The sequence below is a fragment of the Aphis gossypii genome, chromosome 1 (genome assembly GCF_020184175.1).
Source record: "Aphis gossypii isolate Hap1 chromosome 1, ASM2018417v2, whole genome shotgun sequence".
NCBI lineage: Eukaryota > Metazoa > Arthropoda > Insecta > Hemiptera > Aphididae > Aphis > Aphis gossypii.
In genome coordinates, this window is record NC_065530.1 from 31,265,339 (window position 1) to 31,283,351 (window position 18,013).

Here is an 18,013-nt window from a genome sequence, read left to right on the forward strand (position 1 = left end):
TTTTTAATGGAAATTTATATTAGATTCAGAATCACGGCAGCCGTTTCTAGCGTTGTCGTTGCCATAGATAATAATTCTTTATTATTATTATTATTATTATTATTATTTTGCATTGATGATAAAAATTGGTTATCACATCTTATAGTACTTAAAGATGTAATATTTTTTTTTACTTAGCTCTTTTTACGCCTAATTCACGTAGGGTTTTTGTTGTGTGTATATATATCGAATATTTCAGATACCTAATTTCACTTTAATCAATTATGAATCGTTTTAAGTGAGATAAACATCGTAATATATTATACTTACGTGTGTACAATATTATACAATGTGTAAAAAAAAATTTTCAGTTTTTATATTAATTTATAATTTTGATGGTTTTTACGGATAAGTATTATTGTTTTTTTTTAATTAAAGGTGGTGTTGATATTTATATAATTAAATGATTATATTATAATCTACCGTGATTAAATGTATACATAATATATTTATGGTTATATTTATAAATTTAAACTTACCGAATCCAACTTTGTTTAGTTTTTGAGAAGTATAATAATCATCGTTTTTACGGTACACAGCCTTTATGATATTATCGATATAATATAATACGTATTTATAATAGGTGTTAACCCATTTCCCAATTTATGAATTGTGATTCCTTCCTTTATCATTTATAGACCAAATGTATTTTCGACTGAGGTTTAGTTAATACCTACATGCTTTTACGATTTATTGTTAGAATGCTTGTGCGTTAGACCTATATCATAGTACCTATTTATCATAGTTATTATATAGTACTAGCTGTTACCCTCGTTCTTCACCCCCGCGAATAGTTATTTGCAATTTGTGGCGCTGTTTCTAGGTCCCATAGTTATTTCGATTATATAATTCTATAAGTGTAGGTACCTCCAATAACTTTTATCCATAGCTCCTTTCATACAATTTCTAGCCCCTGTACTAAATTTTTGCCCGGGCCTTTATAAAACTTTCAAAAATGTATTTTACCATCTTTATAACAGTTTTTGGAATAATATTAAATTTTTTTAATTATACCAATTCAAATTCAATATTCTAAGCTAGTAAATTATAAAAAAATCATGACTCATAAGCATTTCAACATTAATTATGTCTGTTTTATTTTTTTTGTATTACAATATTTTATATATTATATTATATTAAATTTTATACAATATATTTTATAATATTCTAAATTAAAAAAGAAAAAAAGAAGTTAATTTAATTTATATTTTTTATATAAAGTGTATATATTATACTACTTATACATATATAATATAACTATCAAGTTAAAATGTTATTTTGCGGGTTTTGAGCTCAGCGTAATCAATGGTTAAATATCAAATCAACTATCATTAATCAATGACCATAATTTTTTATAAATATTAAATATATTTCATAAATTGTTATTTTACACTATTATTTTATATAATATAAGTATTTTTACAAAAATTTCTAAAATTACAAATAAATTTCAACGGCCCACGGGCCCTTAAAATATCCATGCCCTTGTACTTAAAGTCCATCAGACCCCCTCCCTCTGTGGACTCCTGCTTATACTTACGTGAAATAATTATAATTTAAGGTGTTTATAAATTCTCATCCTATACGTATAGATAAAAAAAATTTTTTTCACATTAATATCATTATTCTTACATTCGAGAAATACATTATATAATAATATAATAACGTCGTTAAATGAATAACAATAATAATTATTATTAAACAACAACGTTGGGCATGGCATGTTATGGGTTTTTGCATCATACAGCCAATCAGTGCGGGTTTGGCTACTATACTACTTTTTTGTTGGTTATTATTATTAGATGCGTTTTAACCTATCTTATCTACTTGAGTCTCGAGATTAAGTTAATATGTCGTGATTAGAACCCTGCAGTGATCTATACTTCAAACTTTTCAGGACCGTTCAAAGCACCGAGCCGTTGTCACATCTCATAGACGTCCTTAATAATAATTTATTCATCGTCGATTGTATATACCTACACATTCTGAGGTTGGTCGTGGGCGATTAGGTACTATAAAAGCAAGTCCTGAATTTTTATCACGCATACCTAGGTATCGTCTCCAAATATTTTACTGTTATATTTGACAGTTTGATGGAGGTATTTGTACCACTTTTGTTGGGGAACATGTCAAATATTTTGACATTTTCAGATTGTTACAGAAATATGTTATTCGCCGCGAATTTCGAATAAATAATTATATACATATGTCATATACGTCAAAATTCAAATTTTACTTTTATTTAAAACTTATTTTGTGTAACTTATTATTACTTATTATTAGTGCTTGGATTTTGATGCAGGGGCGTCTTTTTTCTGATGTTTTGAAACGATGACCCGTAAATATAAAATGTGTTTTGGATGATGCTGATTATTTTAAAGTAATTTTTATTTTTTATTTTGTTGAAATTTTTGATAAAATTAACATTTAATGCATTTTTTTGACGATTTTAATGCATTTTTTTAGTTTTTACTTTTTATAGCATTTTTAACAATTTGTTCTTATAATAACGAAAATTGTTGCGATTAATATGAGATTTTGCTGGCAACTTGCTGAAACTGCCGACACCACGAACAATAAATTATATAGTAGCACGACAAGTTATCATCGATAATAATTTTATCATATTATAACTAGACCTCAATAAGTAGGTATTACTAAATTAATACCTAATCAGTAGGTAATCAATTAGTACTTCTTGAACTAAACATGTAACAATACAAATACTATATCAACAATACCTTATAAAAAAAAATAATTAAATATAATTTTTTTTCCAATTTTTAAGATATAATAAATATAATTTAAATGCATTTGTGTAGTGAATTTTTTTGCATTTTTGCATTTTTTAAAGGATATTTTTGAAGTTTTTCCCAACCCTACTTACTATGTTCCCTTTTCAACATAAATTACATGAAGATAGTTACTATAAGAACACGTAGATATGTTTCGTTTTTTAGACATTTTAACCTTAATGAGCTTAGAGTAAAAAAAATTGGGAAACATTGTTTTGAATGATTCAATTTAAATTTATAATATTCTTAGTAAATACTACGTTTATGATTTTTAGTTAGGTATTCAAATTTTACTTTGTTTTAATAATAATGTACTACAGAGTTTTTAAAACTTCATAACTACAGTTTGCTATAGACCAGGGATGGGCAACTGGCGGGCCGCGGGCCGCATGCGGCCCGCGTATCTTTTTTATATGGCCCGCGCTACATTTTCAAATTACTTCATATCATTTTCAACTACAGATATACAAGTGGATTTTACTAAATTGTCTATTGAAAAACCTCATCCTCAAATATCACAATAAATAATAATTGTAAATATAAATAAATAAAGATAAAAAATAAATGTTAGTAAATTTGAAGGACTTTTTTTTTTGCTTTCTCCTATGCTCTGCGGCCCGCTAGATTTTAAAGTACTTAAAAGTGGCCCGCTAGATACTTTGAGTTGCCCATCTCTGCTATAGACTATGTAATTATAATGTGACTATAATCTTAGTAGATAGTTAGTAGCTATGAATCTGGTGCATTTGCCTTACATGACACTTCATTAAATAGTGCATAATCAATGCAATATGTTGTGTTATTCAGGAAACAGCTAAATATACATTTTTCATAAGAGCCCAGACACTTTTAATCAATGTCTTTCTATTTGGAAATACTATGCAACACTTCTACAATTGTACACTTGGTGTGCATTCTTGTTAATCATGTTCCTCAGTGTTTTTAGTCAGGACTTGAGGTAAATGTTTTGGATTATAAATTATATGAGTAAAAAGTAACCAACACAATATATTAATTAATATAATTATAATTCTGTAACAAATTAACATAGTAAATAATGCAACTTTTTATCATTGGCGTTTGATTTTCTCTTAATATTAAGTGACAATAGTTATATAATGGTAAAAAAAAAAAAAAAAAATCATGTCTAATTCATTGAAATAACTTTTGTAATAAAAACAATCATTTATTATCAATAATTATACATTAGATTAACACCATTTTACTGGAATATGATAATAGGCTACAGTACAGCCTTTTAAAGTAATCATAAAGATATTTTATTAATAATATATGATTTTCTACAATGAACACAGTAGTTTCGTTTCAAAATTCATTAAAATATCTGTACACGGAAATTAAACAACTTTTAAGTATATGGTTTATAATGCTGTATTATTGTTTATACATAATTTTCACATTCGTACATTCACAATGTATAGTTTGGTAAAAACATTAACATTAATAAAAAATATGAAGTTTGAAAAATCACAAAATTGAAAAGTATTATAACTATGAGATATTTATAGTTACTACCTTTAAAACAAAATATTAATTATTGTTGTCAAGATTATCTTTTAACCTTCCCCCCTTCCCTACAGATTATAACTTTATTTACAGTAAATGAAACTACAAAATTGAATTCATTAATTGTTTGCGATTTTTCTAAAACACTTCTCAATTTCAAAATTTTAATTAATAATTATATAAGAATTTAGTCCACTAAAATAATATTAACGCCTGAACACAGTGAAATAGAAAAAAAATATTTTAGACCATAAAAGAAGCTACCTAACATTTCATATTAGTACAAACATGTTTGTAATTCATTTATTATGTGTTTGATTAGATTATAAAAATATATATATAAACGTAATATTGCATGACTATAACAGTATATACTATTAGTACATAATTAGAATAATAAAATAAAATGTTCATATTTAAAGTCTATTCAAGACATAACTGTAGGAGGGTCCGTACAGTAAATTTCTATCAATACCAAGCTTCCATATTAAGTTCAAAATGTTATTCTAAAAGTGTTTTCTGTTTGAAAATTATTTTAGACAAAATATTACTAAATAATTATTTGATTTTATACAATTATCTAATTTTCACAATTTACATTGTAATCGACAAATAAATCTGTTTAAATAAAAATAATAACTAAAATAGAACACTCGATCAATAATTTAACTAAATAACGATAACCTTAACATAATAAGATAATTAAACCAAATAAACAGAATATATTTCTATTACAGTAGAAAATAAAATGGTCAATTAATATTTAAAAAGAGAACTATTTCCTTGTCTGCCAAAAAAAAAATCAAAATAATATCACCCCAACCACACATTTTTTAATTGAATGTTATCTAAGATCAGATAAACCTTGGCTAATAATAATTTCCACTTAATTCACAAAATATATATTATATTAGAAATTAAAAAATTTCAAAAACTTATTGGAAAACAAAACATGAACATTCAATTTAAATATTGTAGTATAACTTAATTATAAAGTTAAAACATTTCCTTCAATTTTGAAAATGATAACATTTTTAACTACTATTGTTAATAACCTTAATTACTATAAAATTTGTAAAAATTATCACTTTAAATCAAGCAAAATTAGCATAAAAAACTTTATAAAATTAGCTGATCCTTAAGGCCACAAGTAAAAAGTAGCCAAGATCTACCAGAAAATAGCATTATAACCAACAAGGTAACTATGATTGGTTTGGAAACAGGTCTCTTCTAAACACATTGATTACCCTAGAACAAAAATGTTCAATGCTAATAAATAGTGAAAATAAAATTTAAAATAGTTTTCATTTACCTAATTAATTAAATTTGAGCCGGTATACTAGATGTGGAAGCAACTTCCATCATCTCATCTTGGTTCTGATTCAGGAAATTATTACTGTTGACAGTTGTCAACACATGAGGTCTATATGGTTTCCTAGCAGAATGATTATTGAATGGTCGAGCACATGCATCAAACAACCTTGATTGATCTATTTCCCTGTGATTTGTGGTGCTAGCTTGCACAATTCGGGGTTGATAAACTGGAACTGGATTAGATCTTGATACATTTGGATAAGGTGATGGTGATGATGACTTATCAGTTTCCATTTCTTCATCAATTCTAGTAGCAGAAAGCTGGGCACATGTTGATGCGATTGGTTCAAAATCACTGAATGGATTAAGATTTCGTGGAACATTCTGATTATAAAAAAAAAAAGTTAATAACATATATTTTCTGTTAAAATGTGACTTGTTAAACATTACAAGTACCCCTCTTTGAAATTGTTCAGTAGATCTTTTAGAGTCACACATTACAGTTTGAGACATAGGTGTGGGTGTTGATTTATGTATTCTCGTTTCGAGTTTTTGTTTTTTTGGCATTACATTTTTATGGAAAACATCATCGTCATCCATTGGTTTTTCCATTTCTTCTGCTTTATAATTTTGATTTGTATTTAATGCATGGTCTCGACTTGAACTCGTACCAAGAGTGTCTAATAATGATGGAGCTATATATGTAAAACCCTGAAAAAATAAATAATAATATTAAATTAAGCCTTAAATAATTAAAACAAGCAATGATTGGATGAAAAATATATTTTAAAAATTTAATTACTTAATTTTTAACTTTATAAAAATCTACACAGATAAAGGTTATAGTAAATTATAAAATATATTATACTACAATTAATAATAGCAATATCACAATAATTGTAAACAAGGCAAGACAGTAAATATTTACATCAAATTTAAATTCATCATTATCATGAGGCATAAATGAATCTTCTACAGGTGAATCAACTGGAAGCTGATTGGTAAATCTGGAATCAAATTGCGTTGTATCGTCTGCACCATTCTAAACAATAATACCTGAATAAATATACAATTGTATTAAATAATGAATATTAAAGTTAGCTTACTAATTTTGGTTTATAAGGAGCTTCGCATGTACGGTTGATTATATCTTTCCAGACAATTTTTTGAAAGAAACGATGATTTCGTATGTCTTCTCCTTGATTTACACCAGATCCTAATCTATGGCTAACTTGTCTCTGTCAATTTGAAAAATAATATTAACTTAACTTTATATAATTATTAACAATAAACAATGTATTATTAAGTATTTTAATACTATCTATAAGATTATATCTGAAAATTCCCATCTAATATTTTTATTTTTACATATATATTTAAGATTTATAGTAAAGTTTGTATTGTACAAACATATTGTGAATCAAATTACAAGTTAGTTTTTTACTTACTTTAAGTAATTTTCTCATAAGATCTTTAGCTTCAGGAGATACATATGGTGGCATTATAAGTTTTCCTCTCAGTATTTTTTCTATAGTTTTTTTTCTATTATCAGCACTAAAAGGTGGCTTGAAGGTAAACAAAAATAAAAACAAATTAGAATTTTAATATTCATAATTAAGTCTAGCAATATTACTTACAGTTCCTGTTAACATGTCAAACATAAGAGCTCCAAGTGACCACCAATCAACTGGTTTTCCATGACCACTCCTAGTCAAAATTTCCGGTGCCCTGATATCATAAATTAATGTTTTTAAACTGGATTCTCAAAAAATTTAATATACGTTTGAGATTTCTTACATGTATTCAATTGTGCCGCAAAATGTATGAGTAACACTAACTCCATGAACATGTTCTTTACATAAACCAAAATCAGTTAGTTTTAAATGACCGTCTTGGTCTAATAATACATTTTCTGGCTTTAAATCTCTAAATACACAAATAAAATCCATAGTTTAACATTAAAAAATGTTAGAATAAGATAATATTTTGTGGTCTTGAGTACTTGTTAAAAAAAAAATAAGATTTATAAATTACCATAGACCTCTGCATATTATATATTATTTAGGATATTTATAAATAAAAATAAAGTAATAATATTAAATTATAATTATTTTAATTTAATTTATATTGAAGACGAGAGAAACTATACAATCATATTCGCGAAGATTGTATAAAATAGCATCTTTTTCCTCTTTTTTTTTTTCATTCTGGTAATTATTTAAATTCTGATTTTTCACTTTCTATTTGTTAAGAAAATATGTTTAAAGGATTAGTGAGGTAGTGAACTTTATAATGAAATCAACCAATGTGGTTGATCATCAAGTTTTAAATAATAATTTGTTGTTACATTATTGGAAAAAATAATAAATCTCTAAATGCTATTAATAGCGTTAAGTCTCAAAACTGTGGTCTGTAGATCTATGTGGATGTATGCAAAACATTTGTTTTTTAATTCTTTAAAAATTTAAACATAATCTATAATATATTAGATAAATATAATAAATAAATATACTTAAAAATATAAACTGATATAATATTACTGGACAAAGTAATACCTGTAAACTATGCCTTGACTGTGTAAATGCTGTATTGCAATAATAATTTCTGCCAGATAAAAGCTGTAATATTAAAATTATACTAGAGTCAATACATAATAAGAAAAATATATGGACTTAACATTAAACCAACTTTTAATTTAATTAAATCAGTAGTTAACTGTGTAACCTTAAAAAATTGCAAGACATATTTTGTTATTTTTAGAATAAAAAACAAAAGTATTTTATTATCTAAAAATTAAAATTCAGTATAAAAAATAAAATAATGATTAACACCATACTTTTTAACCTATATTACTTATATTACAAATTCAAACAGAAATTACTCAATGTTTTAGTATACTTCTGCAGTAATCATTATAGTTTTTTATATCACATACATCACAAGATATTACAAGAGGTGATTTGAGAGTATTGTATATTAATGATACACCACCACTCAACAACTTATTATACCATATTAATGGAATTTGTGATAAATAGAATTATACATTCTAGTCAGATAAATGATTAACATATGGTATGTTGACTGCCTCTCAATACTGTTCCAAAATATTTATACTCATATTGACTTTGGATACTACCGAGGATACTACCAATATAGTTGTATAAAAATGCAGCTCAAGGTTGAGGTATGTACTTCAGTAGGTCAATTTTGCATGGAATGACCTAATTCTTCTATAAATGATGAAATCTAATAAACTACATACTAACATATTATCATTCAATGCAAACATATTTAGTATTTACACTTGTGTTAATATGAACCAAAGTCAATACAAATCTATCATAAAATAAACCTTCTTATTAAATTAAATAGTAATATATACTAAATAGTTAAATAGTCTGTATTACTTTGCTGTAGGAGGTTCCACAGTCATTACTACACATACATTTAATAATAATAAATAGCTGAAATATTAAAGAATGTGATATACCATGCAGTGTCTTCTAAGAATATTCCTTCTCGTTCTAAATGCATGAAAAGTTCTCCACCACTTAAGTATTCCAAAATAAGATAAAGTTTTCCATTTGTTTGAAATGCATAGAACAAACTGACTATAAATGGATGCTAAAAATATAAAAAAATATATATGTATATTATTTTCATCCATATTTAACTCCTATATATACATATAACAAGTAGAGTAAGAGTATTGAGTATTTTGCAGACTGATTTCTTTACAGCCATAAAAATATTATATAAACAAAATTGAACTTGAACCTTAACAGCTTCGAGTATATTGCGTTCTGCTTTGGTATGAGCCATATCCTTGGAATTTCTGACAATTGTGGCCTTACGTAAGACTTTCATAGCAAAAACTTGATTTGTATCATTACCAGTTTTCTTCCGAACCTGAAATACTTTTCCATAACCTCCTTTTCCTAACACTTTCAATATCTCGAAACAATCTGGAGTTAACTTTTCTTTGGTAGAGTTTACAGTTCTATCTGATAACTTTAATGTCTCTACATCACTGGACCTATAATTTAAAAAACATATTTTTAATATCTTAATTAAAGTTTTAAATTATTATTAAAATATTAATTGTATAAATTTGATTGGGTTTATAGATTAATAAATCAAAAAATAATTGTTCTGTTACCAAAAAATTTATTTGTCAATTAGATTGATTAGTTTTAAATTATAATGGTCTTTGAAATATCTTTAACAATAAAATATTATAAGCATAAGTTTATAAGAATTTCCACATTTCTTTCTGTGAGAATATGTTTGTCATTAATAGAAAAAAAATGTTTAATATTATTAAGAATAATACCTAATAATAAATCAAAATATACTTAGAGTAGTTTGTATATTGTATACTAACATAATATAAATACTAAAAAAAGTATAAAAGTATAGAATGCTAATCAATACAGAAATAAATGTTATCTGAATTATTTCTTATAGACAATGACATTCTCAAGAATTTCCATTTGTGTGGTGTGTGTGTGTGTGTTGGGAGGGGGGGGGTAATATCTAAAAAAAATATGTTGGGCTATTGGTACACACCCTTCTAGTTGTAATATTTAATACTATTTTATATAATTATAAACTATTATATAAAATAAATAACAATGATAGACAATACATTTTCACATCCTTTACAAATTTTGATTGCAAAAAAAAAAAAACAGCCAATAGGGGATGTGCTTAAACTCTTGACCCCCTTTCTCCAGAGTGTATGCCCAATCTTATACATATATATTAAATAAAACATATAAAAAAATTATCTTACTTTTCATCATATTCATAAATGTTTGGTTCTTGAGCATAACATGCCTAAAAAACAATAAAAATAATAAAAATTTTAAAATATAATAAGAAATTAGATTGTAGATATAATATATATTATAGGTACAGTGAAACTTAAATTAACAGACACAACTTTTAATTAAAAGTAAAATTTAAGTCTCAGTAAAATTATAGGTATTTCAATCTGTCTATAACAAAGTTATTCTATTTTGGACTTAAACAGTAGTATTTTTTAAAGACTTTAATAGTGGACAAAAATCTTAGTTTAAACTCAAATTTTAATTGCATAATATTACCTATGTATAATAACACAAACATGATTTCATGTCAAGTCACAGATTACGGCTGATTTCATAGGTACTATTACATTATTATCGATAACAATTACGTTAATTACATATTATATTTATTATTTAAACATATTGTTTTATTTTTTAAAATATATATATATATAAATATAACTAAGAATTTAGGATAAATAATCAAACATTTGTGATATTGTTACACTTCAAATATTAGTTAAGAAATATTATTGTTATATTAATATTTTACCTAATATTAATTGTTTAGGTATATTCAAAAAAATGAAAGAAGTTCTTTCTAAAATAAAATGTATGTTTTTTGTAGAACAAAAATACATACCAAATGTTTTTAAGTTAATGTAGCTATAATATTACATTTAAGTAAAGCTTGTAGCAAGAGTTGAGTTTAAAATAAAACTATGATTAAAAAATATAATTAGATAATTCTTCTAAAATGTTTATGAACAAACTATGTAATATATATATAAATTGATAACTAATAATATATTGTCTTAAATCTAGTATAAGCAGGGCTAGTGCCTAATGTGGTCGTTGTTATTTAAATTAAAAAAAATTTTTTTATGTGCAATCAATAAGTATATAGATGTGGCCACTCTAATTCTAAATCCAGGTGACATTTTTTATCCCAGTCTGCCTCTGAGTATAAGTTGAGTTATAAAAAGCAATTAGACATTTTATTAATATTTTGTATAAATTTAAACGATATAAAATTAAATAATATTAATTATTATTGAATCATAACTTTGTAAGAAGAATGGCCAATAGTTTATATTATATTATCTTGAAATTATAATTACTATTAGCATTTAACATTCAATGTGCATGTGAATAAATGTTTAACAATTGCCTATTTATTAAAAATAAAATGTAATAATATGATAATAGTAAGGATAACAGCTTTGTATGTTATAAATATTAATATATATTCTTCTAAAAAAGAAAAAAGTTACATAATAAAAATAGTTCACAAACTTATGTTAATGATTTGTAAGTAGTAAATTTTAATGTTGTGTCAATTGTCATAATAGATCTTTCTAAAATAATTTGGCATTACATTTCATGTAATTTCTACCTACCTATAATATTTTTTAATAATTATTTATTAACATCAATATAGACACACATAAATATATACATATAATATTATGATTATGAGTAAAAATGGTATTAATAAAATAGGTAAAAATTCTTCTATCATATCAGTTTATTTTTTTTACCATAAAAACATAACATGGTATATCGACTATTAAATCATTTGGTGTAATATTAGGAATTTCAACTTAAGATAAAACATCAGACAATTTAAAGACAATAAAATACCCAGTAACAATTTTTAATATTTATAATTAGTTCGATTTAATCATTAATCATAATAAAAAGGTAAATAAAGTTATTTTTAATAATCAATACCAATGATTTTTTTTTATGTAAAACGTTCATTTTATAGTTGTTTTTATTTTATTTATAGGTGCATTTGTAAGTATTCAATTTATTTATTATAATTATAATTTTAGAAAATAAAAATTTTTTGATTGCATTTAAGTTTAATATTCATAGTAGGAAGGGGTTAATTATGGTTTTTTATTATTCTGCAGTTGAAAACATGAAAATAAAGAGAAGCTACTTTACACAATGACAGGTATATCATAATCAAGAAAACAATATTTTACAATATAAGTACATATTGAAAAATTAAAAGTATTTACCTATTCAAGTAGTTAAAATATTTATTTAATATTTTAATATTCATATTATCATTATACTAAATACCATAGTATTTATAATCAATGATATTCTATTAACATAGTAGTGTATATTAGTGTAAGAATTATGCCTACTAAATACTTATAATTTATTAAATACAATTTTAAGTTTTAAGTACCTAATATTACTAGATACAAATGTATAATATATAGATAAGTAAGAAAAATGTCAACGATGCATAATAGGTAATTGTAATAAAATACATCCAAGGTCAATAAGGTTACAATTAATATTGATACTGTTTTTATTTTGAAAGTTTTGATAATTGGTAACTAATCGGTAATCCATTCTAAAATTATTTAATACTAATGCTATCCAAGAGCAAAATAGATAGGGTTTTTATATTTTATTATTTTGTTTAACAATCTTATCTTATTTATTAAGAAGCTAGGTATCATTGTACCAACATAATATCTATGTAATAAGTATACCTACTTAATGATTAGTAATACTGTATTAGACTTTTTTATCTATTAAATTTACTAGGAAAATTCTAATGGCTAAGAAATAAAGTAAAAACAGGGATAATAACTATTATTCTGACTATCATACAATATTATGATGAAAGTTTAGTTACAGATATCTTATCTAATAAAAAATAACTAGTATAGAGACATAGAGTAGGTACCTACCTAAACTAGTTTATAAATATATAATGTATATTATATATAATTTAAGGATGGAAAATTAAACATTAACATTGACAAAAATTGTATGTTATTATACTTGTATTTTATTATAATACATGAAAAAAATCATATTAATATAATAGGTATAGAATTACAAGTAGAATTATTATTGAATTTAACCTAGGTATAAACTAAAGTAAAGTTTCAAGTGCAGTACTACTTTACTACTTCTGGTACCAAGGTAAAATTTATAATTTTCATTATCGACTATGAAATAAATTTGTATTAGCTATACTCTAATAATTGAAAATATTGTATACAATAAAATATCTACCTACATAATAGAATAACAAAGAGCCAATATTTGTTTTAGACAGATTACATTATATTCTATAGCTACATACTTATCAAAGTCCTAGTTAATGAAATGACTACTTTTGAGTGCAATACCTACATATTAGGTACACAGAATATTTATGTCTATTGTATTTTAAATTATAAAGGTAATACAAAAAAAATAAATAAATAAACATAAGTAGGTACCCATCTAAGTAAATAATATTGTTTTTATATATTTATTACTTGTATTATATCTTTTTTGTAAATTTTTATTCAAAATTTGGTAATTTTGTTAATTTGTATAATTTTATAATATAAAATGTTTATAATAAAGAAAAATAGTACTTAAAAGTTAAAACACAGAATTTCTAAAGACTGGGTTAAATATTAATTAATAATTATTCTTATCAATACGGATCATAATAATAGGTTACTGTCTTAAATATTTTGTAAATTTATCAAATTGGTAGATACTACATTACTAAAGTCTATTGTAGATTTTAGAACAATTTAGCATATCTATTATTTATTACATAATAAGTGTTAGATACACAGATATTTATGTATTATATTAATTAAAAATATAGAAGACAGTAACCTATAATGATCAATATTGGCAAGAATAATTATTAAGCAATAGGTATTTAACAGTTTAACACCATTATAATATTTAAACCTTGATTTGAACAGATATCTAACATAATGACATCTACATCTTACTTATATATTTTCATTTTTTTTTTATAATATGTCATAAGACTATATTTTACCAATTACCTATACTAATTTTATTGTTATCAAACAAATCTGAAATCACATGTAAAACGCATGTAAGTGAGCCCATATGGCGATCATGTATTGAAGTGTAAAGAAATCGAAATATTATAGTTCATCAACTAGGCATGCATGGTGCATACATTCGATTACTAGTAGACACGTATTATGTGAGAAATCGAGAACTAGAATTTTTAATTCCCAAACGAGTTACACCGAGATCGAGAAAATAAAAATAAGAACAAATCCTAGAAGTCAAACACCTCAAAGCACCAATATATAAAACTATCGAATACCACCTATAGGTGATTAAGACACGGGTAATTATAATCGATATTCGATCTACACTGCGCAGATACCGACGAAATATTACCTAACACGATATAGTATAGACCAGTAATAATAATCATTATATCTAACCTCTTCGATTTCGAGCACTTCGTCGTCGGAATCGCTGTTGTTCTTTGGCCCGTTTGCGGATTGAGCCTCGTTATTTTGCAATTCCAAGTCGAAAACGACGGCATCGGCCATGGCTTCGGTGCGAGGTCGTTCTGGTATTAATATATATATATAAGAAAATTACGTTTTATTCGATTCGACGGTGTCGCACGCGTATTTCGCGGTGGCGTAGACTACGATGCTAATAATAATATGCCGAATATCAAATGCGTGGCGTTTGCAAAACGGACGGCATTATACAATAATAATATTATTACGGCGTCGGAGCGGGGAAACGAATCGAACGAAACGTGAAAAACAAAACGAACACGATAATATTATTATATCGTACCGTGTACAGTATCTGTCGATCGCCTAATAAAACATGTTCGGTACCGACGTAATCGTCATTCGACACAATGTACACTGAAATAGGTTGTTGGTATTTTAACAACGATACATAATATTTTAACAACAATAATAGTAATATTACTTATTATTATTATTATTACTATTACTATTATTATTATTATTACTACACACGACGACTACGACGACGATGATACCGTTTTACGCTCAGATCATTCACTCAACGCAGTCACTGGATGGTGGGCGCGCACACGTAGAATGTTTTCGATGAACGGGACGCGAGTGGAGTCGCGTGACGTCGGTGGGTGGTAGAGGTGGTTCCGAGCACTTCCGACGAATACAACATTGTAATGTTTGTATACGGTATCACGGACGAAGTAGTTGTGGCGGCGGCCAGTGGTCGTAGTGGTAGTAATTGCAGTTGGCAATAGTGCAGCGCGCGTACGCAAAAACCGCGATAATATTATTATTATCATCGCAACAATAATAATAATAATAATAGTCAATGACGGCGATCGTAGGTAGTGGTGGTGTCGACCAGGAACGATGGCGGGGGAGGGGTACTCGTTCGCGCGTTTGCGATAGTGGGCAATCGGATCGGAATGCACCGCGGAATGCGTACCTGTTTTCGACGTGCGGTTAGCGAGTGGTTACCGATGGTTACCGAACGCCGTCGTTGTGCAACGCCATAAAACGTTCTATAACTACACGTCTAATTGTCGCGGCGGCGTCTGCCACTGTCGACCAATAACAGCTACTGCTTTGCCCGCGGTTACGTCGACTTTTTTTAAGTATAGCATTCGATGCTTTGAGTGCTTTGACTATTGTATAAATTTAATGATATTACGTGTAATGTTATTGTTTTCAAGTTTAAGCAATTGACCCTACATTATAACAATATAGTCTTATTTCGTTTGTAGTCAGCTGGGAGTAAGTACTTACCACAATTTAGACGGTCTGTCGGTCTACATTTCAAATGATATTTTATTTTTGATATACATTTGTACGAGTACCTAATTAATATCTATACCATAGTTGTACCACTATTTATACTCATACGGTTGTACGGTTAGTCGAACTAAGATTTTGCAAGAACAAATCGTATAAGCCATAAGGTATTTTATATATTTTATTACTATAATTATTATTGTTAGCTGCCGTTGACTGTTATTAATAACAGTTATAATAATAGTTGTTATTGTTATTAACGTGCTATAATTATAATAATTTTAATCAGAAATTTAATCGAGGATTAACGTTTGTTCGTCGATTAGCTAATCAATGTTTAAACACGAACGGTACAATAACTACTGGCCTTGCGTCGCAATACCAGCGTACTGGGTTCAAAATATTATATTAATAGATTATTTAAACTAATCTACATATTTTTAAAATATCATATTGACCACACCGTATTGTGTATATGTACTAAATAATAATAATTGAAAAACCACGGTCAAGTATCCAAAATAAAAGATCCAACGGACTAAAAAATAATTTAATATGATCGTAATAATATTGTATACTCGGAGTGCAGTATATAAGTTTGAAATAAGGTGTCGTGTATCAGTGCTATTATATCATAAGATGTCTAAAACTGTCTATTTTCAGTCTATTATAAAATGTCTAAAAATGATCTATTCTAAGTATTTTTTATAACATCTAGGTCAGGTTCTATATCTAGGCATCTAGCACACATTACATTAAATATGTTATTAACGATATAATTATTTCAATGCACCTACACAATTATTGTAGATGTTTTCGTAGACGGATATACGTTTAGTAAACCTAAAATACATAACGTATGTTTGCTGGGATATTAAACAGTGTTTAATAAAACACAGCCTAAGCCTTTGATTTTGTCCAGCCAGTCGAGTGATTGAAAAAAATATAAAAAGTTTCTACCAGCCCTTTCATTTATTCTAATTATATCCTATCTGACAAATTGTTCTTTTATGGCCTACCTAAACACTATTTACTCAACTCGTTATTCAATTAAAGCAGCAAGGATAGGAAGTAACATCGCTCTCTTTTTTTACTCGATTTTTATTCATGACATCCTTAAGACCTTCATCTATATATCTCTATGTGACTATGTGCATATACTGACGATTACTGGCGTCTGGAGTACGCAGAGGTAGGGTTCTAGGATTTTAACCATATCCGAAATTACTTCTTCCTTCCATAAACTGAATCTATAATTTATTATAAATTAAATTTAAAAGTATAAACTAACATAACATTTTTATTATTAAAACTATATGGATTTTGTTAAGTTATTTTATTATTTCATTTATAGTACATAATATGTTATTACAAATTACTTTATTTTATAACTAAAGCAATTTTATAGTAATTGAATTAAGTACAAGATTTTAAGAGTTAACACAATTAATATAAAAATAGGAATTTGGAAAAATTATTTTGTGTTTTAATGTTGTTATTTATTAGTACAGCTAGTGAGCATGGCATGTGGGGAGGCAAAGCCTCCCAACGGATCTTTGACCAATCTAGTGAAAAATAACCGAACTAAAATCCTGTGTACACTATTGACTATTGCTTACGAAAAATTAATAATTGCTTCTCACGAAAATCAACTTACAGGCAGTGATATGACACAAAACCATTTAAATATGATTAGCTTGTGGGTAAATGGCAAACAGGTGGAAAATCAAAATAAACGAATTTAAATCTGTACAATTTTCACTTAGAAATCTCGATTCACCACCAGTTACGTTAAATAATCAAACAATTCCAACAGAAAATGAAGTTAAATATATTGGTCTAATTTTAGATAAACGTCTAATCACTAAATTCAGGAACACACACATACAATTTAAGTGTAAAATATTAACTTAAGATTTTACTTCCTAAGACCATCTGT

General features: G+C 26.2%; 1 protein-coding gene across 4 annotated transcripts in view; it reads right to left on the bottom strand.

Moving 5' to 3' along the window:
• Window positions 1–3,843: 3,843 nt before the first annotated feature.
• The window catches only part of LOC114128810 (ribosomal protein S6 kinase beta-2-like), an 89,395-nt gene continuing 75,225 nt past the window's right edge, over window positions 3,844–18,013 (bottom strand). Inside the window, exons 1-13 of one of the 4 annotated variants that reach the window (XM_050198170.1) lie at window positions 14,740–15,391; window positions 10,474–10,517; window positions 9,456–9,714; window positions 9,169–9,302; window positions 8,231–8,293; window positions 7,473–7,601; window positions 7,313–7,403; window positions 7,124–7,240; window positions 6,782–6,913; window positions 6,604–6,717; window positions 6,126–6,386; window positions 5,674–6,059; window positions 3,844–5,609 (exon numbers count right to left, since the gene is read on the bottom strand). In XM_050198170.1, the coding sequence (XP_050054127.1) occupies window positions 5,682–6,059; window positions 6,126–6,386; window positions 6,604–6,717; window positions 6,782–6,913; window positions 7,124–7,240; window positions 7,313–7,403; window positions 7,473–7,601; window positions 8,231–8,293; window positions 9,169–9,302; window positions 9,456–9,714; window positions 10,474–10,517; window positions 14,740–14,850 (1,833 nt within the window). In that variant the 5' untranslated portion in view covers window positions 14,851–15,391 and the 3' untranslated portion in view covers window positions 3,844–5,609; window positions 5,674–5,681. Of the gene's footprint in view, window positions 5,610–5,673; window positions 6,060–6,125; window positions 6,387–6,603; window positions 6,718–6,781; window positions 6,914–7,123; window positions 7,241–7,312; window positions 7,404–7,472; window positions 7,602–8,230; window positions 8,294–9,168; window positions 9,303–9,455; window positions 9,715–10,473; window positions 10,518–14,739; window positions 15,392–18,013 lie in introns of those variants that run through there. The other 3 variants (XM_050198172.1, XM_050198168.1, XM_050198169.1) reach the window with 3 other exon arrangements.